This window comes from Carcharodon carcharias, chromosome 16 (assembly GCF_017639515.1).
Source record: "Carcharodon carcharias isolate sCarCar2 chromosome 16, sCarCar2.pri, whole genome shotgun sequence".
Classification (NCBI taxonomy): Eukaryota; Metazoa; Chordata; class Chondrichthyes; order Lamniformes; family Lamnidae; genus Carcharodon; species Carcharodon carcharias.
In genome coordinates, this window is record NC_054482.1 from 55,636,594 (window position 1) to 55,661,855 (window position 25,262).

Here is a 25,262-nt window from a genome sequence, read left to right on the forward strand (position 1 = left end):
ACTCCACTCCATAGTCACTGACACCATACCTCTCCCTGACAACTGTCTGAAACTGAAGACTGTTTGCAACCTTGGTGTCATATTTGACCCCGAGATAAGCTTCCTATCACATATCCATGCCATCATGAGATCACCTATTTCCACCTCCGTAATATCATTTGACTCCGCCCCTGCCTCAGCTCATCTGCTGCTGAAACCTTCATCGATGCCTTTGTTACCTCTGGACTCAACTGTTCCAGCCAACCAATCTGGCTGGTCTCCCACATTCTAACCTCTGTAAACTTGAGGTCATCCAAAACCCTGCTGCACATATCTTCAGTTGTATCAAGTCTTGTTCACCCATCACCCAACATCACTCATGTACGTTAGTTCTCGGTTGAGCAACAGCTCAATTTAAAAAAAAACACCCTTTTGTGCAAATTTCTCCATGGCTTTTCCCCTCCCTATCTCTGTTACCTTTCCCAGCCCCACAACCCCCTGACATACTGATTCTTCCAATTCTGGCCTGTAGGGCATCTCCAATTTTAATCATTCCACCATTTGTTGCCCACTTTTAGCTGCTTAGGCCTTAAGCTCTGGAATTCTTTCCCTAAACCTTTCCACCTCTCTACCTTATTTTTCTCCTTTAAGACACACCTTAAAACCTCCCTCTTTGACCAAGTTTTTGGCCATCTGCCCTAATGTCTGTTTCCTTAGCTCAGTCTCACATTTTGTTTTATAATGTTCTTGTGAAGCACCTCAGGATGTTTTATTATATTAAACACGCTACATAAATACAAATTGTTGTTGTAGCATAACCTTGGTAGGTGGTTGTAACAACAAAGCCCTTTTGTAATCTAAGCTTTTTGAATATAGACTGAAACACCTGGTGAATTGAGAACAGATAAAAATCATTAAGTTTCTCTATTTCACAGGCAGAATATGAAAGAGTAACAATAGTAATCAAACCTCATCTTATTCTACTAACCAAAGAACCCTCCTCAGGAACAAGACACATATATTTTATGCATTTTTTATTCTTTCACAGGATGTGGGCCTTGCTGGCTAGGCCGGTGTTTATTGCCTATCCATAAATGCCATGCTATCTCTACTAGCCAGTTGAGTTTACTGTTTCCTAGTCAGCCTTCATGATCTTGACTGGCTGTGGGCTTGAGATGAATAGGTTCCCCGCTCACTAGGTTAGATACCACCACAACCTTAGTTGGTTGACTCCTCATCATTCGTCTCACTTCAGTCAGGTTCAATGTACTGTCTTTCTCCATGTAGTGATTTGCTGTAAATCTGTCAATAAAATGACTTGCCACTTCTACCCCACTTTGGGTTGAAGTATAAAAAGGACATATTCTCAAGATGAATGGGGATATTCTAGCTAATGAACCTGGGATAAGACAATTGACTCTCATTTGCACAGTTGCAATCTTTTTGTTTTACTAAGCATAAATAAAACCTATGTTTGTCACCTTGCTTTTAAACTTGTGCAAATTAATTTTGTTTCAAAATATAATCGCTCAACATAACTCACAACATTTTTGGTGAAGAAAAAAATGCACAGGAATCCTGAATTGGGCTGTGTGATTGGCTTCTCTCACCTTATCTGTTCTAGTAAGGCAGTTTAGATAAGTCCTGTACAGAGTTGCTGCACAGATGATGGTTCCTTTCCTTTTGCTTGATACCTCTCTATGACAGTATAGCTGAAATTATGAATTTGGCAATGATAAGGGTTACAGATACAAAATCATATTCTGTACAATGTAAAGGGCTTCAATAACCCCACCGGCACACCACAGACACATACATTCTAAATGCACAGTTAATTCAAAGTATTTTACCCAAATTAGTGTTAAGAGCACCTCGTGAAAAATATCACCAGTTTGACCACAGCAGCAATTGCATATGTTTTTGGAGAGGAATGAACACTCTCAAGAACTAGATTTATGTTGGATACATCTGGCTAAGCAAATGCTAGACTATATTATAGCTTACAATATTTAAAGCTCCCACAGCCAACTTAAAATTAATGTAATGGATGCAACAGTATTGGACTACAGCAAATTGAAGGCCTCGATAGACAAAGAATGACTCAAATTTATTTTTCATGTCTAGATAATGCCAGCTAAATTAGCTTTTTTGTAGGCAGGGATTGTTTCATTTAATTTTGATTGAGGCAATAAAGCTATATCCGGAGATACAAAGTAGGAAAATATTTCTCTGTTATCTCGATGGGTAGTCAAGCCATTGAGTGAACACGTTATACATGTTGTTTCTAGAAACTCAAAAGTGACTCGCATTGTGTATCTTAATTATTTCAACTGTGGGCTTTCAATTTTGGGGTCCTGTTTCAACAGCCCCAAACTGATGAGATGAAAGCCTCCCCTAGGTGTAAGGATGAATTTGGAGAGTCTAATCCAATCCCCAGTGGGCATGGCCCAAAGTACAAAACTGGCTCTGAATTGGTATTTTAGAAGATGGCCATATGTGGTTGGAGCCGAAAATAAAGGCAGCAGAAAACATTAGTTCTGAACTTGGAACTGAGTCCCATTGTTGAGATAGAAATACTTCAACTATGTATTTAATAGTTGAAACTTGTGTGACGTCTTTAGTTTTGCATATACAGTTACAAATTGATGCATTATAGTTGTTAGAGGAATACAACTCAATCTATGTTGTTTAACTGGGAGGAAGAATCTAACGCATTGCATTTTTGTAATCATATTATAATTTGTAAACCTTCCTACTATGAGTTAGCTGCAATGCAGATATTTAAATTCATAGGATCCCTTGACAGTAAATGCACACACCAGTGTGGAATTGAGCCAAACAGACCAGAAAGGTTTTGCATTCAGTCCCTGGCTGTTGTTGAGTTAGTTGCTAGCAGCTGAGGTGGCACACTGATGTAACAATTGGCCTCATTATCCCCAGGCCAGAATTGGCCCACCCACATAAAATGGCGGCACAGAGCTATGCGCCCGCCTGCACCTGCTCCCGCTCCCGTCCAACCCAACTGCCCCCTCCCCCAACCGACAGGAGAAAATTCTCCCCAGTGTCTCATCAGAAAGATGGCACCTCTAAAAGTATATCTTTCAGTATTTCATTGAGTGGCCTTCTAGATTTTGTGCTCAAGTGTCTGGAGCAGGACTAGAATCCAAATGTTTTAATTCAGAGATGAGGAGGTTATCACTGAGCTAAGCTGACACCTAGAGGTATATAGGCATAGGAAATTAATTCATTGTTGCAATGAAGTTTCTTTAATTCTTTTTCATATTTGTAGTACCTGACCTCCATCAGTTACTATTGCATTTAATTTACATTTAAATGTAGGAAAAGATGTTAGCCCAGAAGGCTATTTGGTCAATTAAGCTATTTTGGCATCCTGTCCAATATTTATCTCTCAACCTATACTATTAAAACGGGTTATCTGGTCATTTATTTCATTGCTACCTGTGGGATCTTGCTGTGCACAAATAAACTGCTGTATTTTCCCATATTATAAAAGTGACTATATTTTGAAAGTTCTTGGGCTGCCCTGAGGTCACAAGTGATGAAATAATAAATGCAAGTTCTTTTGTTTCTTCTACAGGCTTTGTACTATTTTACCCTATCATCCATTTTTTAATTAAGAAAAACCATGAATAAATGTTCCTTATAAATAGGGTTTTTGCGATGAAAAGGCAACCAGATTACTGCCACCTCACCTGACATCAGCTAAATCGTCATCGATCAGGAGCCAAAACTCAGGTCTTCCTGGAATAGCATATTGGTTGGTAATTATTCTGTGGAGAGGACTTAAACTAATTTGGCAGGGGGATGCATGGGGAGGGGGATGTGAGTGTACAAATGAGACATTAGAAAGGATAAATAAGTGCGCAAAGAAGACTGGGAGAGGGAAAAAGCACTAGAATAAATAATAGGTCAATCCAAGAGGGGTCAGACATGGGGCCAAACATGAGGCAGTCCAAGATGGATTTGGAGTGTATGTATATATAGCATGGTAAATAAGATTAGCTGGTTGCAGCACAAATTGTGTCATGAGAATATGGTATAGTGCAAACAGAGACCCAGCTAAAAGAATGCAAAGAGTGGCAATCTAATATTCCTGTTACAAGGTATTAGGGAAAGGGAAAGAAGCAGGGGATGGCAGTATTCATCAAATAAACTATTATATCACTGGAGAGTGAGGATGAAGTTATGTGGTCAAAGAGAGTTTATTTGGTTAGAATTAAGAAACTATAAAGTCACTATTATGCTAGTGGATACATACAATGTGTCACCAAGTAATGAAAGGAGATAGAAGAGAAAGTTTGCAGACAAGTTACAGAGGGGTGCAAGAATTACAGATTGGTGATAATGGGGAACTTAGATACGAACATACGTACATGTTAGGAGCAGGAGTCGGCCACTCGGCCCCTCAAGCCTGCTCTGCCATTCAATAAGATCATGACTGATCTGACTGTAACCTCCTGCCTACCCCAATAACTCTGCACCCACCGTTTATCAATAATCTACCTACCTCTGCCTTCAAAACATTCAAAGACTCTGCTTCCATTGCTTTTTGAGGAAGAGAGTTCTAAAGACTCATTATCCTCCAAGAGAAAAAATTTCTTCTCATCTCTGTCTTAAATGGGCGACCCCTTATTTTTAAACAATGATCCCCTAGTTCTAGATTCTTCCACAAGAGGAAATATCCTCTCCACATCCACCCTGTCAAGACCCCTCAGGATCTTATATGTTTCAATCAAGTTGCCCCTTACTCTTCTAAACTCCAGCAAGTACAAGCCTAGCCTGTCCAATCTTTCCTTTCAAGAAAACCTGCCCACTTCTGGTATTAGTTTAGTAAACCTTGCCTCCTTATGTCCTCTTCACAACTTACTTTCCTTCCTATCTTTGCATCATCAGCAAATTTCGCATCCATACTTTCTGTTCCTTCATCCAAGTCATTTATATAAATTGTAAAAAGTTGAGGCGCCAGCACTGATCCCTGTGGCACACCACTTGTCACATCCTGCTAAGTAGAAAAATAACTATTTATGCCAACTCTCTGCTTCCTGTTAGCTAGCCAATCTTCTACATATGCCAATATGTTACCCCCTTCATGAGCTTTAATTTTCTGCAATAACCTTGGATGTGGCACGTTATCAAATGTCTTCTGGAAATCTAAGTACAGTACATCCACCGGTTCCCCTTTATCCACAGCACATGTGGCTCTTTCAAAGAACTCCAATAAATTGGTTAAACGTGATTTCCCTTCCACAAAACCGTGTTGACTCTGCCCGATTGCCTTGAATTTTTTCAAGTGTCCTGCCATAACATCTTTAATAATAGCTTCCAACATTTTCCCTAAGCTAACTGGCCTGTAGTTTCCTGCTTTCTGTCTCCCCCCCTTTCTGAATAAAGGAATTACATTTGCTATTTTCTATCTAATGGAACCTTCCCTGAACCCAGGAAATTTTGGAAAATTAAAATGCAACAACTATTTCACTAGCTACTTCTTTTAAACCTTGGGATGAAGTCCATCAGGACCTGGGGATTTGTCAGCCCGCAACTTCAACAATTTGCTAATTACCACTTCCCTGGTGATTGTAATTTTCCTGATATCCTCCCTCCCTTCCAATTCATGATTTACAGCTATTTCTGGGATGTTACTTATATCCCAGATTATAGAGGCTATTAAATTCTCCAGAACACAAAAATAGGACAGAGTGTTTGGAAAGGGCTAAGAATCTAACTTCAAGCACATTAGATAAAGGGACGACAATGAGAAAGGGGACTGAAGGTGTTGTATCTGAATGCATGCAGTATACGAAATAAGGTAAATGAGCTTGTAGTGCAGATTGAAATTGGCAGGTATGATGTGGTGGGCATCACGGAGACATGGCTGCAAGGGATCAGGACTGGGATCTAAATATCCAAGGATATACATCTTATCGAAAAGATAGGCAGGTTGGTAGAGGGGGTGGGGTTGCTTTGTTAGTAAGAAATGAAATTAAATCAATAGCAAGAAACGACGTATGATCAGATGATGTAGAAGCTGTGTGGGTAGAGTTGAGGAAACGCAAAGGTAAAAAAACCACAATGGAAGTTATGTACAGGCCTCTGAACAGTAGTCAGGATGTGGGGTACAAGATACACCAGGAGATAGAAAAGGCATGTAAGGAAGGCAAGGTTACAGTGATCATGGGGGATTTCAATATGCAGGTAGACTGGGAAAATCAGGTTGGTAGTGGATCCCAAGAAAAGGAATTTGTGGAATGTCTACGAGATGGTTTTTTGGAGCAGCTTGTGGTGGAGCCCACTAGGGAACAGGCGATTCTAGATTTAGTGATGTGTAATGAAGCAGATTTGTTAAGTGAGCTTAAGGTGAAGGAACCCTTAGGAGAAAGTGACCATAATATGATAGAATTTACCCTGAAATTTGAGAGGAAGAAGCTGGAATCAGATGTAACGGTATTACAGTTGAATAAAGGCAACTACAGAGGCGTGAGGGAGGAGCTGGTCAGAATTGACTGGGTGATGGGCCTAGCAGGGAAGACAGTGGAACAGCAATGGCAGGAGTTTATGGGAGTAATTTGGGAGACACAGCAAAAATTCATCCCTAGGAAAAGAAGCATACTAAAGGGAGGACAAGGCAACCATGGCTGACAAGGGAAGTGAGGGACATCATAAAAGCTAAAGCGAAAGCATACAATGCGGTGAAGGGCAGTGGGAAAGCAGGGGATTGGGAAACCTACAAAGACTAACAAAGGACAACTAAAAAAGAAATAAGGAAGGAGAAGATTAGATATGAGGGTAAACTAGCCAGTAGTGTAAAAGAAGATTGCAAGAGTTTTTTTTAAATATATAAAGGGTAAGAGAGAGGCAAAAGTGGACATTGGGCTGCTGGAAAATGGCACTCGAGAAGTAGTAGCGGGAAACAAAGAAATGGCGGAGGATCTGAATAGGTACTTTGCATCAGTCTTCATGGTGGAAGACACGATTAACATCCCCAAAGTTCAAGAGAGTCAGGCGGCAGAGGTGAGTATGGTGGCCATTACCAAGGAGAAGGTGCTAGGAAAACTGAAAGGTCTGAAGGTGGATAAATCACCTGGATCAGATGGATTACATCCCAGAGTTCTAAAGGAGATAGCTGAAGAGATTGTGGAGGCATGAGTGGTGATCTTTCAGGAATCACTGAAGTCAGGGAGGGTCCCAGGGGACTGGAAAATTGCTAATGTAACGCCCCCTGTTTAAGAAGGGAGTGAGGCAAAAGACGGGAAATTACAGGCCGATTAGCCTGACCTCGGTTGTTGGTAAGATTTTAGAGTCCATTATTAAGGATGAGATTTCAGAATACTTGGAAGTGCATGGTAAAATAGGGCAAAGTCAGCATGGTTTCATCAAGGGGAGGTCATGCCTGACAAATTTGTTAGAATTCTTTGAGGAGGTAACGAGTAGGTTAGACAAAGGAGAGCCAATGGATGTTATCTGCTTGGACTTCCAGGTGCCGCACAGGAGGCTGCTCAGTAAGATAAGAGCCCATGGTGTTAGAGGCAAGGTACTAGCATGGATAGAAGATTGGCTGTCTGGCAGGAGGCAGAGAGTGGGGATAAGAGGGTCCTTCTCAGGATGGCAGCTGATGACTGGTGGAGTTCCACAGGGGTCAGCGTTGGGACCACAGCTTTTCACTTTATACATTAATGATCTAGATGAAGGAACTGAGGGCATTCTGGCTAAGTTTGCAGGTGATATAAAGATAGATGGATGGACAGGTAGTATTGAGGAGGCAGGAGGCTGCTGAAGGATTTGGACAGATTAGGAGAATGGACAAAGAAGTGGCAGATGGAATACAACGTGGGGAAGTGTGAGGTCATGCACTATGGTAGGAAGAATAGAGGCATAGACTATTTTCTAAATGGGGAGAGAATTCAGAAATCTGGAGTGCAAAGGGACTTGGGAGTCCTAGTCCAGGATTCTCTTAAGGTTAACTTTCAGGTTATGTCGGTAGTTAGGTAGGCAAATGCAATGTTGGCATTTATTTCGAGAGGACTAGAATATAAAAGCAGGGATGTGCTGCTGAGGCTTTATAAGGCTCTGGTCAGACCACATTTAGAATATTGTGAGCAATTTTGGGCCCTATATCTCAGGAATGATGTGCTGGCCCTGGAGAGGGTCCAGAGGAGGTTCACAAGAACGAGCCCAGGAATGAAAGGCTTAACATATGAGGAACGTTTAAGGACTCTTATGGTCTTATGGTCTTTTCTTATTTAAGTATCCTAGAAACTCTTAACATTGTCTTTATATTTCTAGCTAGCTTTCTCTCATGGTCTAATTTTTCACTTCTTAGTAATCTTTTTGTCATTCTTTGCTGTTATTTATATTTTGTCCAATCTTGTGACCGGCCGCCCATCTTTGTACAATTATATGCTTTTTCTTTAATTTTGATATCATCTTTAACTTGTTTAGTTAGCCACAGATGGTGGATCCTCTTGCTGGAATTTTTCTTTCTTGTTGGAATGTATCTATTCTGTGTATTCTGTAATATCTTTTTAAATATCTGCCATTGAATCGCTACTGATCTATCCCTTAACCTCATTGGCCAGTTCACTTTAGCTAGCTTTTCTTTGATTCCTACATAATAGCCCTTATTTAAGTAAAATACTAGTCTTGGACCCACTCTTGTCTCCCTCAAACTGAATGTAAAACTCAATTATGATCGTTGCTACCCAGGGGCATCTTAACTATGAAGTTATCAATTAATCCAATCCCGCTGCATAATACCAGGTCTAGTATAGCCTGCTCTCTGATTGGCTTCAGAATGTACTGTTCTAAGAAACTATCCTGGAAATATTCTATGAACTCCACATCTCAGTTACCTTTGCCCATCTGATTTTTCTAGCCTGTATATAGATTAAAATCCTCCATGACTATCCCTGTGTCTTTCTGACATGCTCCCATTAGCTCTTCCTTTGTGCTCTGTCCTACCATTTAGTAACAATTAGGGGGCCTGTGCACCACTCCCACAAGTGACTTCTTGCCTTTATAATTTCTCATCTCAATCCACACCACTCCTACATCCTGTTCCTGAACTTAAGACAAGCCTATCTAATGTGCTAATACCATAATTAATTAGCAGAGCCACCCCTCCATCTTTTCCTAGCTTCATGTCCTCCCTAATGGTCACATACCCTTCAATATTCAGGTGCCAAACAATGTCATCCTGCAGCCATGTTTCTGTAATCGATATCCGATGGTACTTATTTATTTCTGTTTGCACTACCTGTTCATCTGTTATTGTTTCAAATACTACATGCATTCAGATACAGAACCTTTAGTTTTGTCCTTTTTATATTTTTTAACCTCTAGCCTTGACTGCTGTTTACTCTTAGATTTGTATTCTCTCTCCCTTCCTGTCACGTTCTGTTTATCATTTCCCATAGTAATACCTTTCTCTCTTGCCCTATCTCTACTCTTTGGTTTACCACATCTTCCAAAATTTGATCTCTTGCTCCACGAATTAGTTTAAAACCCTCTCTACTTCCCTAGTTATGCAGCTCACTAGAACACCAGTCCCAGCATGGTTCAGGTGTGGACTGCCCCAGTGGTACAGATCCCACATTCCCCACTACTGGAGCCAGTGCCCACGAACCAGAACCCATTTCTCTCACACCAGTCTTTCAGCCATCCATTCATTTCTCTAATCTTATTTGTCCTATGGCAATTTTCACATGGCTCAGATAATAACCCAGAGAGGTTCTGCTTTTCAATTTAGTGCCTAGCTCCTCATATTATCTATGCAGAATCTCTTTCCTAGCTCTACCTATGTCACTGGTACCTACATGGACCACTTCAAGGATCCTTCCCCTCCCACTGCAAGTTACTTTCCTGCCTTGAGCAGATGCCTTGAACTCTGGCACTGGGCAGACAACACAGTCTTCTGTACTCTCACTCTTTGCTGCAGAGAACAGTGTCAATCCTGCTCACTATATATTGTCCTGTGCCACCAGTACATGCCATTTTGCTCCCCCCTCCTCTTGAATGGCTTCCTGTACCATGGTGCCATGGTCAATTTGCTCATCTACCCTGCAGCCATCACTCCCATCCAAACAAGCTGAGAGAACCTCAAACCTATTGGACAATTGCAAAGGCTGAGGCTCCCGCACTCCTGCCCTCTGGGTCCCCTTAACTGCCTCACTCGCAGTCATACCCTTTTGTCCTTGACCACTGACCAAATCAGAAGACCCTATCCTTAGTGGTGTGACTGCCTCTTGGTACAGAGCATCCATTATTTCAATTATTCTATTTTGATTGGCAAAATCACAATGTAAATAGCAAAGAGGGAGACAAATTCTAGAAAACTTTATTTGATCAGTATGTTTCCAGCCCAACAAAGAAGAAAACAAAAATAAAAGCAAAATACCGTAGATGCTGGAAATCTGAAACAAAAACAAAATATTCTGGAAAAATGCAGCAGGTCTGACAGCATCTGTGGGGAAAGAAACAGAGTTTCGAGTCCATATGACCCTTCTCCAAAGAAGAAAGCGATGCTGGATCTAGATCTGGGGAATGAAGTGGGGCAAGTGGAGCATGTTTCAGTGGGAGAGTGTTTATAAACAGTGACCATAATATCATCCAGTTTAGGGCAGTTATGGAGAAGGGCAAGGAATAATAAGCATACAAATACTAAAATGGAGAAGGGCTGATTCAGGTACAGAGGAGACATAGTATCACGAAGGGGAAAGGAGAGGCATCCAAAGCTAGAGCTTCCTCAATAACTAAAGGCACAGAGGTTAAAATAAGACAGGAAAAGGAAGCTTATGACAATTGTAAGAGTCATAATACAATAAAGAACTAAGCTGAATATAGAAAGCACAAAAGAGATCTAAAAAAGAAATGAGGGGCAAAGAGAATGTATGAGAATAGATTAGTGACTAAAATAAAAAGAAACACAAACGTATTTTACAAACACATAAATAGTAAAAGCATAGTCAAAAGTTGCATGAGGCCAATTAGGGATCAAATAGGAGACATTCTTTTGGAGGCAGAGGTGCTTAATAAGTATTTTGGCAGCATCCTCTTCTCCAGTGGATAGTTGCAATGTAGCAGTAAAGGAGGAGGCCCCAGGCAGTATATGTTTCCATATTCGGCTTCTCTACGTCTTACCAGTTGAAATGTCTCCCTTAATGCATTCACCAATTCCTTCACTGAATGTTACCTTTCTGGTTTTAAATCTATGTTTGCTTCACACATCATCCTTATTTGTATTTCATTTTTTTTTAAAGAATTTAAGATCTCCAATAAAATGTTAATAATTGGAAGCTGGGTAAACTATTGTGTAGAATTCCTACAAATATAACTTTGGTCTTTGTGCCCACCTGATGGCCCTGTAGAATCCATTGCTCCTCTTTGTTATGATTCAGCTCCTAGCCATGATAATTCCAATCTTTAGACGTCCATCTCCTGTCCAATTCTGTCATCTCTTTCTTGCCACTGTGAAAGCCTATCTGTCTCTATGCACCTACATGGTCCCGTCAATGTCCAATGTTTTGCAATAAATGCACCAAAATGTAAGTTTCTACCATAAATGAATTAAAACCATACAGCAGATTTTCCTACACTTTTTGTTGATTCACAAGTTATTTCCCTTAAAATATCCCAACTTAAAAGGGACGCAGTTTTTTTCTGAAAAAGTATTCGGTAACACTTGTTGACATGATAGATTTTATTTTCTTTCTATATGAAAATATTTGTAGCCTAGATTGTGAACAATCCGCCTTAATTAAGTATCTGCTCATTAGATTTATCACCAAAGCTTGACAGCTTTATAAAAAATGTTTTATTTAAATATAGATTTCGAGTGATAGAATTTTTACAGCATGAAGGTCATTTGGTCTAACATGCCTATTCCAGCTTTTTGCACTTAGTCCAGTTCTTCATTTCTTTATCTAATACCGTCCACATTCTAAGTGCTGTCAATGCATATTTTTCCTCAATGATCACCCTTTTCTTTCTGCCAGTTACTGACTCAGTTCCGATTGCTGCCCTGTCAATGTCAATGTCCCCAAACCGTACGTGCCTTCTTCTGTTTGTGCCCACCTTCGTTCCCACGTGTTCGACTCACGCAATTACTCACCTCTTGGCCCTTCCGACCTTTAAGTCTGTCACTGTTCGTGCCCACCTCCTCCTATTACTCACCGCACATTCCCTACCCTCGTCAATGTGGAGCTGCTATTACTCTACTCTCCTGTCCCTGTCTGCAATGAGCTTCTCAGAAAGGAGCAGCAGCAGCCACGTGTGAACAAACGTCAGTGAATAAGCAGCTGGGCTCCGGGCAGCTTCTTACGGGCTCTGCGTGGCCGATCTATTGCGGTGGGTGAGGTAAGAGCGAAAGCTTGGTCCGTCAGCCAGCTCGGTGCTTTCTCAATCCGCCTGCCACTGAGCCCGACTCTGACACTTGCAAAACAGTAGACATTTCCCAGTGACAGGACAGTCATGGGCTCTGCAGGAAGAGGGATGCCAGGCATCATGCTGTTTGGAAAGTGACTCTTGAAACAACCTTTAATCTTTTCCAGAAGTTGTGATTTGAGCTTCGGCATTGGGCAGTAAATGTGAGTTCCAGAAACTTTCCGTTTTGCTGCGTTTAGTTTTGTAGAGGAAGTTATTCGCAAGAAGGGAGTGGGGAAAATCAACTCAAATGTGTGAAATACAATTTAAAGAATGTTTGATGAAATGGTGGGGGTTGAAAATTTACTAAAATCAGTTTGCGGTCATTTAGCTTATTGAAGAATGTAACATTTACTATTCCAAAATTCGGTTCTACTTTCTGCCCAATTGCTGCATAACACAGTAAAGAATTGTACATTTTGACAATTACTGCTGCTTATAGTGTTTGATGGAGTATGCTATATTTCACGGCTGGTTTATTGAAAATAGATGTAACAAATCTTCCTTTTTTTAAAAGATGGGAAAGAGCCAAAGCAGCTGCGTACCACATCAGCGGAATTGTACAGTTAGTTGTTTCCACACCAGTTTCGCCATTGTATGTTAGCAAATAAAAGTGTTGCCGAATACTTTTTCCTAAAGATTGCGCCCCCTTTAAGGAAACTAACTCGAGAATCCACGCAAAGAGTAGGGAAATCTGGCGTGTGGTTTTAATTTATTTGTAGTTGAAGCTTACATGTTTATAGAACAATTTCTCATCACTAGTAAACACGGAATGCAAATCAGATCCTCAAAAGGACTAAACCGCTAGCTGAGGAATGTCCATGGAAATAGCACATTTACTAGTTTACCAGGTTGGTATGTAAGTGGCCAGCGCTTCCAACAAACTGACAACTCGAACACCTCTGAATATGAACAAATAATTACAGAGAAAGTGTAATGGGGGGAAGGAGGGACTTACAACTTTAACTTCAGTTGGAGGTCTTGGCGCAGTGGCTAGCTCCGGTCTCAAGTCCCACTCCAGGACTTGATGGTCAAGGAAGGTGCGTTATTGACGCGGCCAAACAGGTTAATTTATCAACCCGCAAATCCTTCCAACGGCCGCCAAAGACAGGCATACATTGATGGGAAGAAAATTGGAGGTTCTGCCACCACTATCCACAGCTCGGGACTGTAACATGTATGTAAAGGTGCAAGCAACTTGAACTCCTGAGAGGGAGGATGCGGGAGCTGGCTGGAGGGCTGCTGTGGATCAAATTGGTGTCAACAACATGGTTTTTGATCCCGGTCCTCGCTGGGGTGGATTCAGGATCTGGCAGCGGTGGAATAGTTGGAGTAGAAATTGTTCCTCCTCATTGCTATTTTCTTGGGAGAAAGATTAACATTGGGTTTAGCATTAGCAAAATTAGCAGTCACATTGGACTTGCTAGTGTCCAGCACTCCAACAGGTGTTAGGCATTTTGGATCTGAAAATCGTGATCCTGATGCCAATTTCATGATTCTGCTCTTCAGTTCGGCCTTAGCTGGGTGGATCATGGGCTGCCTGCTTCCTCGGTTATTCCAGACATCTAGAAACTTACTCAGTAGTCCTTAAAGTCCATCGACAGAAAGCTAAGTAATTTGTTCCTGTATTGTGGGGTGGCTGTTGACCAACTCATCACTCCCAAGCCAAATCACTGTACTTTCTAGTGGTTCCTTTCTAGGCTGGTCTGGGATATGCTTTCTAGGGGTGATCTGGGAGGTGAATGTTGCATTTTAATACAAAACACGTTCCATTGTGGTTAATTTTAAACATCCGTTTTTAAAATCTTAAATGATTTTCCTTTTCATTGATAAGATTGCAAAAACTGAATGAGATTTGGGTTTTCAAAAAATCCACCAGATCATAGCTTCCCCAAAAAACTACCTGAATAGTTAATTTTCCACCTTCAATGCTTTCTCTTTCTTAGACATGCTTCACCTCCTCCAGCCTCTGTTCACAAAGACATTTGCCTCCTTCAATTCTCCACCTAACAGAAAGGGACACTTTCCTATTCCAGCCCCCACAGTTCATGTTGCCATTCTTCCTCCAGCAGCTGAAGCTAGCAGTCCTCCCTTTGCAGCCTAGTTTACACAGACATGCCTGTCTTTCATTTCCACTGCCCTCCTATTTTCAACTTTTCCTTTCTTTTCCACGTTACGTGTTCAAGCAGATGTTTCTGTCCCTCCACCTCTCATTAAATTGGAACTCTTCTCCCTCTTCACAACCTCCTCAGTTTATGCTGACCCTCTTTCTCTCTCTGTTTCACCTCAGTTAATGCTAGCATTCTCCTTTCTCTCCACTCCCCTCAAGTTAATTCTTACACTCTTTTCCTCCTGCCCCAAATGCTGTACCCAGCTTGTCTGTCTTCTGAATTCTGAACATCCTCTTCACCCAAAATGCAACTCCAACTTTCTGCCCTCCCATACGCTCCTCCTGGTGCCAGCTCTACACAAGACCTGCTCCTACTGTATGTGGCTCTTTTCAATGCTCACTGGAGTCAGGACTTCTTCCCTTTCTCAGTCTTTTCTTCCTCCTTCAACTATAGGTTTTGAAAACCAAGTTTGGCACGAACTAATTGTTAAGTCTTGATCCTTAATTTTTTCCCATTTTCCACCTTGATGATAGCCTGCGCTATGGCCCTTTTATTTTCCGATGTTTTAAAAATAAAGGTCTGTATCCTTTTTTCAGTTGAAGCTGTACATTGTCACTCTTGTCATGTGTCCTCATTAATTGTCTATCTGTTTTGAAACTAATTAGGCTGCCACTGTGAGGTTTTTTGTAGATATGGCAATGAATGAGAAATAGTGAGTGAAACTTTGGTTATTTCATGAATGGAATTTTTAGTTTATGAATGGTTTGGAAACTAATATTCAAAACACCTGAAAATTTATTGCTCAATGTTTAGTGACCAAGGTTCAAGAAAATGTAAATAGAACTGGTTTAATAAGTGCACAGGGGCATGTATTTTATATGCTTCAAAATCAAAGCCATTGAAAAATAAATGCAAATAATTAAGTTCCAATGATTTCAGCAGAATTAATAATGAACAGTGTAAGTTGTTTAATTTCAAAATTTGAATGAATATTCCCTAATGACTTAGTGGTTAAAACGGAACCCAATGTGGATTAGGATTTGACTCGGCTGTGACGCTACTAATGATCACACCATTATATTGCAGGAACAATAGATGCTTGTTGAATTTAATCTTAATTGCCTTTGAACATAAGTTAAGAAATAGTGTTTACTGAAAGTTCACAGCTTTAAGAAAAATGCATGTCTGAGTCATGTTACTTGCACTGAAGATTGTGGATTCTATCCGGTCTCTAGATATGACAAGGTGCTTAGTGTTCGGCAGTTCCGCCCACCTACTGCTTCTCCAAATTGTGAGCCACAGGGTGATCTGTGTGTGTATTTCACTGCACGAATATAGCAAACAAGAGACTAGGATCAGTCACTGACCCACGAGAGGTTTGACAAACACATACCACAGATTTTTCAGTGATATATTGCAGCACTGTCAAATAAAACTTTACCATGGAGCTTCTTCCAGATAATTAATCTTAAAAATTAAATATAAGAGCAGGAGCTTCTTTTTGCCCCTCAGTGTCTGCTGATTGGGCACTTGGAGATGGCAGAATTTAGAATACTTGTGGCAAGGTACAACCTTAAGGCATCGATTTTGACTACTGGATGTTTTATGATTAACTTAACAGTCAAATAATGTATGATTCAAAATGTGTTTGTAGCATTAAGTATTGTATGTGAAACCACTTCACAAGGAACTCAAATGGAGCAACTGTGTGGTTTATTTTCGGTGATCATTCTGCGCAGTGTAGTATAAGACGAGAATGTTTATCTCAGGATTGTCAGGGCAAAGTTAGTTTGACAGACTGACACACAGCACTGTTTATTTTGAATATGTTGGATAGGGAGTATTCTTTTTTAGGAGTTTGAATGCCTAAATATACTTTGGAGAAAGGAAGAACTTGCTACCCAGGCCAAGGTGGGAAAGGAGGTAACTGGCACACTAGAAGAATTTACAATCGAGAGGAAGGAGGTGTTGGAAAGCCTATCTTTACTTAAAAATAGATAAGGTAGCAAGACCGGATGAGATGCATCCAAGAATGCTGATGGAACTGAGAGTGGAAATTCCAGAGGCACTAATGATAATCTTCCAGTCTTCCTTAGACAAAGGGGAGGTGCCAGAGGACTGGAAAACTGAGAATGTTACACCTTTGTTCAAAAAAGGGTGCAAGGATAAAGCTGACAACTACAGGCCAGTCAGTTTGACCTCAGTGGTAGGGAAACTTCTGGAAACTATGGAACAAGATTAAAATCAATAATCATTTAGACAAGTGCAGGATAACAAAGGAAAGCCAGCATGGATTCATCAAGGAAAAATCATGTTTAACTAACTTGCTGAAGTAACAGAGAAGGTTGATAAAGGAGACACTGTTGATGTGGCGTATATGGATTTTCAAAAGGCATTTGAAACAATGCCATACAACAGACATGTGAGCAAAATTCTAGGTCATGGGATAAAAGGGAAAGTAGGCACTTGGATAAGAAATTGGCTGAGTGACAGGAAACAGAGTGTAATGATAAATAGTTGTTTTTCAGTGTTATGGCACAGCCGATGGTAAATGCTGAGTTGTTCAAATCCCAAAGGCAAACTTGAAACAATTGCCAAAACTTGTTTTGCAATTTGTATAAATTTTGAGATGCATGCCCTGAATTCAATAGTAATAAGACCACTAAGTCTTATAGGTTTTTATAAAACTAGATTGAACATTTATTAATAGAGGAAATTACTTTAAATACATACATAGATCCACAAATTACTATTATGATAACTTCTAAATCCCCAACTTAATCTGACTCCCAGTTACACTTTTGTTAAGGCAGCAGTAAGCCACATATTCTTAAAAGACCCAGGCAAAGTAAATGATAAAAAAAAACAAAAATAAAAATACCTGGAAAAACTCAGCAGGTCTGACAGCATCTGGGGAGAGGAACACAGTTAATGTTTTGAGTCCATATGACTCTTCAATAGAACTAAGGAAAAATAGAAAAAAGGTGAAATATAAGTTTGTTTAAGGGTGGGGGGGGTGGTGGGGGGGTGGGTGGGACAGGTAGAGCTGGATAGAGGGCCCGTGATAGGTGGAGATTGCCAAAAGATGTCATAGACAAAAGGACAAAGAGGTGTTGAAGGTGGTGATATTATCTAAGGAATATGCTAATAGGTGACATCAAGGGTAAAAAGCAGGACGAACAAGGTACAGATAGCCCTAGTGGGGGTGGGGTGGGGGGAAGGGATCGAAATAGGCTGAAAGGTAGAGATAAAACAATGGATGGAAATACATTTTAAAATAATGGAAAAAGGTGGAAAATGAAAAATCTATAAAAATTATTAGAAAAAAGGGGAATCAGAAAGGGTGTGGGGATGGAGGAGAGAGTCCATGATCCAAAATTGTTGAACTCAATATTCACTGAACAATGCAGCAGGCCAAGGACAGACATGTGGGCATGACAGTAGCGTGGACTGTTGAAATGGCAAGCGACAGGGAGGTCTAGGCCAAGCTTGTGGACAGATCGAAGGTGTTCCCCAAAGCGGCCACCCATTCTGCGTTTGGTCTCTCCAATGTAGAGGAAACCGCATTGGGAGCAGCAAATACAGTAGACTAAATTGAGGGAAGTGCAGGTGAAATGCTGCTTCACTTGAAAGGAATGTTTGGGCCCTTGGACAGTGAGGAGAGGGGAAGTAAAGGGGCAGGTGTTACACCTTCTGCAGTTGCATGGGAAGGTGCCGTGGGAGGGGGTTGAGGCATAGGGGGTGATGGAGGAGTGGACCAGAGTGTCCCGGAGGGAACCATCCCTGCGGAATGCTGCTGGGGGGGTGAAGGGAAGATGTGTTTGGTGGTGGCATCATGCTGGAGTTGGCGGATATAGCGGAGGATGATCCTTTGAATGCGGAGGCTGGTGGGGTGATAAGTGAGGACAAGGGGGACCCTATCACGGTTCTGGGAGGGAGAGGAAGGTGTGAGGGCGGATGCGTGGGCGATGGGTCGGACATGGTTGAGGGCCCTGTCAACCACCATGGGTGAAAAACCTCGGTTAAGGAAGAAGGAGGACATGTCAGAGCAACTGTTTTTTAAAGTGGCATTATCAAGTGACAGACCCCTCAGCCATGTCTGGCCCATCTCCCATGCATCCGCCCTCACACCTTCCTCTCCCTTCCAGAACCGTGATAGGGTCCCCCTTGTCCTCACTGAAAAGAGAATGTACAAGGTTACAGGGATAAGGCAGTTGAGAGGGACTAGGTGGAATGCTCTTTCAGAGAACTAATGTAGACTCGATGGGCTGAATGGCCTGCTTCTGCACTGTAAAGATTCTGTGATACTGTGATAAACTAACAGGGCATCAAGTGTAATATTGAAAATCAAGTAATGGGTTACAAAATTAGGTAAAATACACTTTGAGCTGTTGTCCAAGCATTACTATTTGTAAAAGTCTCTGTGATAAATAAATGTTAGTGAGTATATCTGTAACACCAACTTCAAAGCATTTTAAAAGTATTCATGGAAAATCCCTTCCTTTGTTATTCCCAAGTATGCGATGTAACAGAGATAGTAATGCCATAATTTGTAAACAATATACATATTCTGAAAAGCATTCCTGTTGTGAGAATTTTTCTTCTGTCTGAATGGTTCATTAGTTGAAACTCAGCTGACTAAATCTATCTAGATTTCGATGCACCAACTGGGCTGGTGTAGGCAGACAGTCCCAACTTGCAATCTCTTGATAATGGCTAATTAGTTTGTTTCATTCTGCACTTGCAAAACCTACAAGAAAATCTAAACTATGATTTATGTCAATCTCTCAGAGTTGATCATGGTTAATCAGAAGAAATGATAGTCTTTTAGTTATTTTTGTTGGCAAAGACTGAAGTTACAGTAACACCTCTGGAAGAAACAGGAACAACAGGTGTTCTTATGATATTGGGGCAGATTTTCCTCTTATGGCACCTTGGTACAACATATGGATGAAAGTATGACAGGAAGAATTAAATGCTGGTACTAGATCCCTTGTAACTATCCATCTTTTAAAATCAATGAACAGTAAGTTTCTGGACAATATTTCCAACCTAATTTTCCTCTATATTTTGTGCCAAGGTGATATAATATGCCCAGAGTAATCACAGGGAAAATGCCCCATTGTTGTTTATTTTAAAGTAACTCTAGAAAAGTAAAACTAACAGGTTTTACTATTACCACTGGAGCTGTACAGATTCATTTCAAAGGGCTGGAAGTGTTACAGCTGTCCCATTGATTTCAATGTTCCACATGTCACAATCATAACAAACTCAAACAAAAACTATGAGGATTTTAATATTATATGGATTTATATTTTATATAAGCTTAAATGGAGATTACACAGTAACTGAAAGTGAAAGATAGATCAGTGTTTTGAGTGCATCAATTTAGCCAAAATAACCTATTTTTCTGTTTCAGATGCTGTGACTGCCAATGTTTTACATTTTTAAAATTTCATGTTTCTAGCACTTTCCCTTCTGTTTGTTTATATTTATGACTCTGTTTGTTTATCATGTTCTTTACTTTTGCAGAATATATTATATTTTAAATTTAATTTTATATTAATTGTAATAGGTGAATTCATCCACCTTTTTTTATTTTCAGTTTCCCTCAGCCTCAGAAACGATGATACTGTGGCTAATGACTGCAACCCTGTGTCTGGGTAAGTCCAAGGTTAAATTATGCATCTTGTACTAGTATTTTGAACAGGTGGGCAATCATATATTCTCCAAATAAAACAAACAACTATGGCAATGTGGAACTCAGTTTTGCTGGTGTTGATATCCATGTCAATTTGTTGTTTAAATGGTAGCTAGTACATTTAGAATTGCATCTATTTCTTGGTGATTTCTTACAAATGACTTGTTAAAGCTGCTCAGTTGTTGCATCATTCAAAGAGTAGTTTTGTTTATTTATTTACCCACTACATTTGAGGGTTCTTGAGCCAATGGATGTTTTCCCAGCTGATTGGCCCCCAGGCCTCTGCTCATGATACTCTTGATCCAGTTGCCGTAAGGTTTATGAGTGTGGCCAGAAATGACACTTTTTTCTCTTTTCCACTGGATGGGAAACATCTGTATAGTGGCTCATTCTGATTGGATGGTTGACTTCAGGAGCTCTCTTGAATGGGATTTATGCTCATCACCCTGTACATTAGTGTGGCAAAAGATACAGTAAGTCCTCATCTAAAGTTGTGGTTGCATTCCTGAAAATCATGGCTTTAAGTGAAACATTGGCTCCCACTGACCTCTGAGTTTCTGACTTCCCAGTTGCAGCCTCTCCTCCTCCCCAACCCACCGTCTCACCGAACCTCCCACTCCCTGACTCACCCGCTTGCCGCTTCCCTCTCCTGAAACCTTGCTGTGAGTGAGGCTCGGGAGAAGAGCAGCGAAACAAGAGCATTTAAAAAAAACATGGATTGTAGCAGTTCCAGCTTGGCACTTCTGCGCCAATGGGATTGCACTTCCACAACATGGAACTCTGGCTTTGGGTTGGATCTGGAACTTCAACAGAACGCAGACCTAGGAGTGGGAAGTGGCGAGAGGGTGAGTCAGGGAGTGGGAGGTTTGGCGAGAGGGTGGGTCGGGGAAGGTGGAGGCCATGACTTGGGGAGCTGAGAGAGGCCCCTCCAAATTGGTGCTAGTCAGGCCACACAGGAAAAACGTTAGAACGAACCTCTCAATGTTCAACAAAATTCCAGGCTCCATTAACTTATCAACGTTTAAGCGAAAAAACATTAAACAGGACAATGTTAAACAAGGACTTGCTGTATATGCTGATATAATACTAATACAATTCTAGAAACCATAATCATTTTTCTTCATAGAATAAATTATATTTTAATACAAGATTCCTAGTTTAACAATTAACAGTTCTAGGTCACTTGGGAAGAATTGCATCCGATAATCACAAGTTTAAAGTGCAGTCCATTGGAAATAATTATAAAAGTACTGCTCCTGCAGTAGTTCATGGTTTGGCGCTGAGCCATGTTAGGATGGTTGCAGATTTGATATCAGCCTATGCTCAGTTAGCTGATCTCAGCCTCATGAAGGGTGAAGGATCACTATAATTGGCCTTGGAATAGGGAGTGGAAAATCGGCCAGGTTTTTTGTTTCTGATTACTATCCAATGACTCTTGCTGGTGTGTATATGTCTGTGAACTAGATTATGGCCAGTCAGATAATTTGGCATCAAATGAAGAATGATGATTGGGCTGCCAAGGACTGGAACCCAGTTTGAAGTGCAAGATAGTTATACATCAGGGAGTCTTTACAGCCTATCTTAACTCATCTGTCTGATTTTCATTTTCCATCAAGTTGTTTATCTGACTCTTGAATGAGCTTAGGGCTTTCACCTCCAGTACTTTATCTTGAAGACCATTCCAAGAGCAATCAAGTTTTTCCAGACATCTGTTAAAAACATTTTCAGTATTTGTGTCTTGGCATACCTTGAAGTTGTATGAGCATATCAAATTGACCTGCAGGGAAAGACTAACTGGTCCATCAAGCCACCCCCACTCCTCATTGTGAATGGAGCATTATGATTAAATACTTCCTACCTCCACTGCTGCCATGTAATCTCTTGGGAAAGGAAATTATGTCCGAATTAACCTTATTATCATTTAATACCTCATATAACTCTATAATGTTCCCTTGGTCGCTCTCTTTTGAGGTTAAAAAAAATTTGGTTTATCCAGATTTTTCCTCAGGATTCAATTTGCTGAAACTAATCAATGTACCTATTAAGATTAGTGAGAAAACATGAAGCACAGATTCACTAGGTTTGGGTAAAGTTTTATATATATATTTAATTCTTGAAGTATTCTTCTTTTGGGTAAAGTAGATCATGAATTTTAATATACAAGAAAGAAGGAAGTTATAAGTTAAAAGCCACTATGAAACGTTAGCTTAATATTGCTGTTCTTAATGTTTGCTCAATGTCATTATATGAAACAAACCTAATTTGTTAAAACTATGTATATATTTTATTCTTTCATGGAATATGAGTGTTGTTGGAAAGGCCAGTGTTGTTGCCCATCCCTAATTGCATTTGAGAATGTCATAGGGAGTCAGTATCTTGAATCCCTGCAGTCCATTTGGGTATTTTTCACCCGCAGTGCTATTAGATAAGAAAGTTCCAGGTTTTTGACTCAGTGACATTGTCAGAACTTTGATATAGCTCCATCTCAGGATGGTGTGTGATTTGGAGGGGAAATTCCCGGTGGTGGTGTTCCCATGTGTCTTCTGCATTTGTTCTTCTAGGTGGTAGAGATCATGGGTTTGGAAGGTGCTGTTGAAGGAGGCTTGGCAAGTTGTTGCAGTGTATATTGTGCATGTTGTTGTGTAAAAGGAAATATTCAGATGATTGTGCTTTAACAAGATAATCACAGGAAAGTGCTAGCTTCTGCAGTTTACTGTAATCTCCATTCTCGCAGATCTCTCTCTGTGAGACTCTTGACATGTGGTTTGTCACTTTTGACTTGCGAATTGGCACATTCAGACTTTTGTGTCATAGCAGACCACTAACTTCCATTCGTCCAAACAGGACAAGAAATACATTGTTGACTTTAAAGTACTGTCCTATTACAAAGCCTGGTGTGAAAAGTTATCTTGTCTTATAACTTTAATGCACTGAATATTATTTTCACAGTTCAAAGTTTGAATTCTGCAGTCCTGATCCAGAGTTCCAGAGGTGGTATATTTTATTTCTTATTAAATTTTTTTCTCTCTCTCTCTCAACTTATTTGTGAGCATTGTCCTTGGATTATGGGAACTCTTAAGTATTTTTTTAAATTAACCTGTGTTTTGTATTTTATCATTTTTAATCCACAACAGTTGTCCCCTCTGTTGGGATGACATGACCATTAAAGTATTAGGTGCTTTGGCCAAGCTGTTTGCTTTGTCCTGGCTCATGTTGAGCTTCTTGAGTGTTTTCGGACATGCACTCATCCAGACAAATTGAGAGTATTCTATCCTGACTTGAACCTTGTAGCTGGTGGAAAGGCTAAGAAAGGAGTAAGAAAGTATGTTAGCTACTGCAGAATTTCCAGCTTCTCACCTGTTCTTGTGGCCACAGTATTTCTATGGCTGGTCCAGTTGAGTTTCTTGTCAATGATGCTACCCTAAGATGTTGATGGTGGGAAATTCAGCGATTATAAGCCATTGACTGTCAAGGGGAGGGGCATCTTATTGGACATTGTCATCGCACGTACTTGTATAGCACAAATCTTACTTGCCACTTATCAGCTCAAGCCTGATCATTGTCCACGTCTTGTTATATGTGGGCATGCACTGCTTCGTTATCTGTAGAATCATGAATGGAACTGAACATTGTGCAATCACCAGCGAATATCACATTTCTGACCTTATGATGGAAAGAAGGTCATTGAAGAAGCAGCTGAAGATGGTTGGAATGGGATATTACCTTGAGGAACCCCTGCAGTAATGTCATGGGGCTCAGATGACTGACCTCCAACTAACACAACCATCTTCTAGCATCAACAGTATTTTGCTTTCATCTTCTTTTGTGCTTTGTCTGCCTCCAGCCAATGAAACTCTGGATTATTTATATAAAAATTAGGTCTATTTTCTGAGTAAAATGAAACTTTGGAGCAAATTCAGTTGAATCTTTTAAGATTATTGCAGTGAAATTTGAATTGCTGGTTTATTTTACTAAAGATCATATGAGGTCTTTGATCACAGATCAAAATGTTCTGTTTCCTTGATTTAAATAACAACATGGTTCTTTTGCCTGAAAGAAGCAAGTTTTTCCAATGTGAATATTTCTACACTCGACAACATATGCTTTATATTTCCCACCACTAGCCCTCTCATTGTCTGTCATTTATTTGTGACATTGTTTACTTTGGTTAATTAAGTCCATGCTTTGTGAATGTTCCAGCAGAATAGGCTACAGAAAAAGTAATGCAAACACACAATCATCAGCATTTTCTAAAGTAGCTCTCTCAATTCTGCGGTAGAATTTCCAAGGGTTTTTCATCAATCTCCTGAAATAACTTCAGCAGGTAATCAGTAGAAAGCCTGAGGAAAGAGCATAAATGGCTACTCTTGAATGACTTTGTGATGGGAGACTGCTCAGGAAAGTCCCCATAGAATTGCTACCCATGCCTTTAACCAGTGATGATTGCTACCTGTGACTTCAGATGATTTTGAAGTACTGAGGCTCCTCTCACACATTTAGTGCCAGCTGAAGTTTGGATTGGGATAAATTGAAATTTGCATTTTCCACATGCAACCTCATTCTATGAAGCAAATTAAAGATTACTTCATCCAAAACTCCTGTTGCTTATCCAATCATGTAAGAAATGCATTCTAAAGTATTGATTTTAGTCCTGATATATTTCTATTAAAAACAATTAGAGTCTAAGAGAAGCAGACCATTCAGATCCTTACGCCTGTTCTGCATCCCATTAGATAATTGATTATCTTTCTGGTAACTCTATGATGAGGGCTTATTTTGTGGAAGATAGGTTGAATAGGTTGGGCCTGTACCTGGAGTTTAGAAGAATGAAAGGTGACCTTATTGAAATGTATAAGATCCTGAGGGGACATGATAGGGTGGATACCGAGATGATGTTTCCTCTTGTGGGGGAGACTAGAACTAGGGAACACAGTTTAAAAATAAGAGATCTCCCTTCTAAGGTGGAGATGAGGAGAAATTCTTTTCTCTTCCCCAGAAAGTGGTGGAGGCTGGGTCACTGAATTTATTTAAGTCTG

General features: G+C 40.3%; 1 protein-coding gene across 1 annotated transcript in view; it reads left to right on the forward strand.

Annotated features, from left to right (window-relative positions):
* The first annotated feature begins 20,977 nt into the window (after positions 1 to 20,977).
* Positions 20,978 to 25,262, forward strand: part of LOC121288945 (leptin receptor-like) — a 57,740-nt gene continuing 53,455 nt past the window's right edge. The window contains exon 1 of the mRNA XM_041207812.1: positions 20,978 to 21,071. Coding sequence (XP_041063746.1) covers positions 20,978 to 21,071 — 94 coding nt within the window. The remainder of the gene's footprint in view (positions 21,072 to 25,262) is intronic.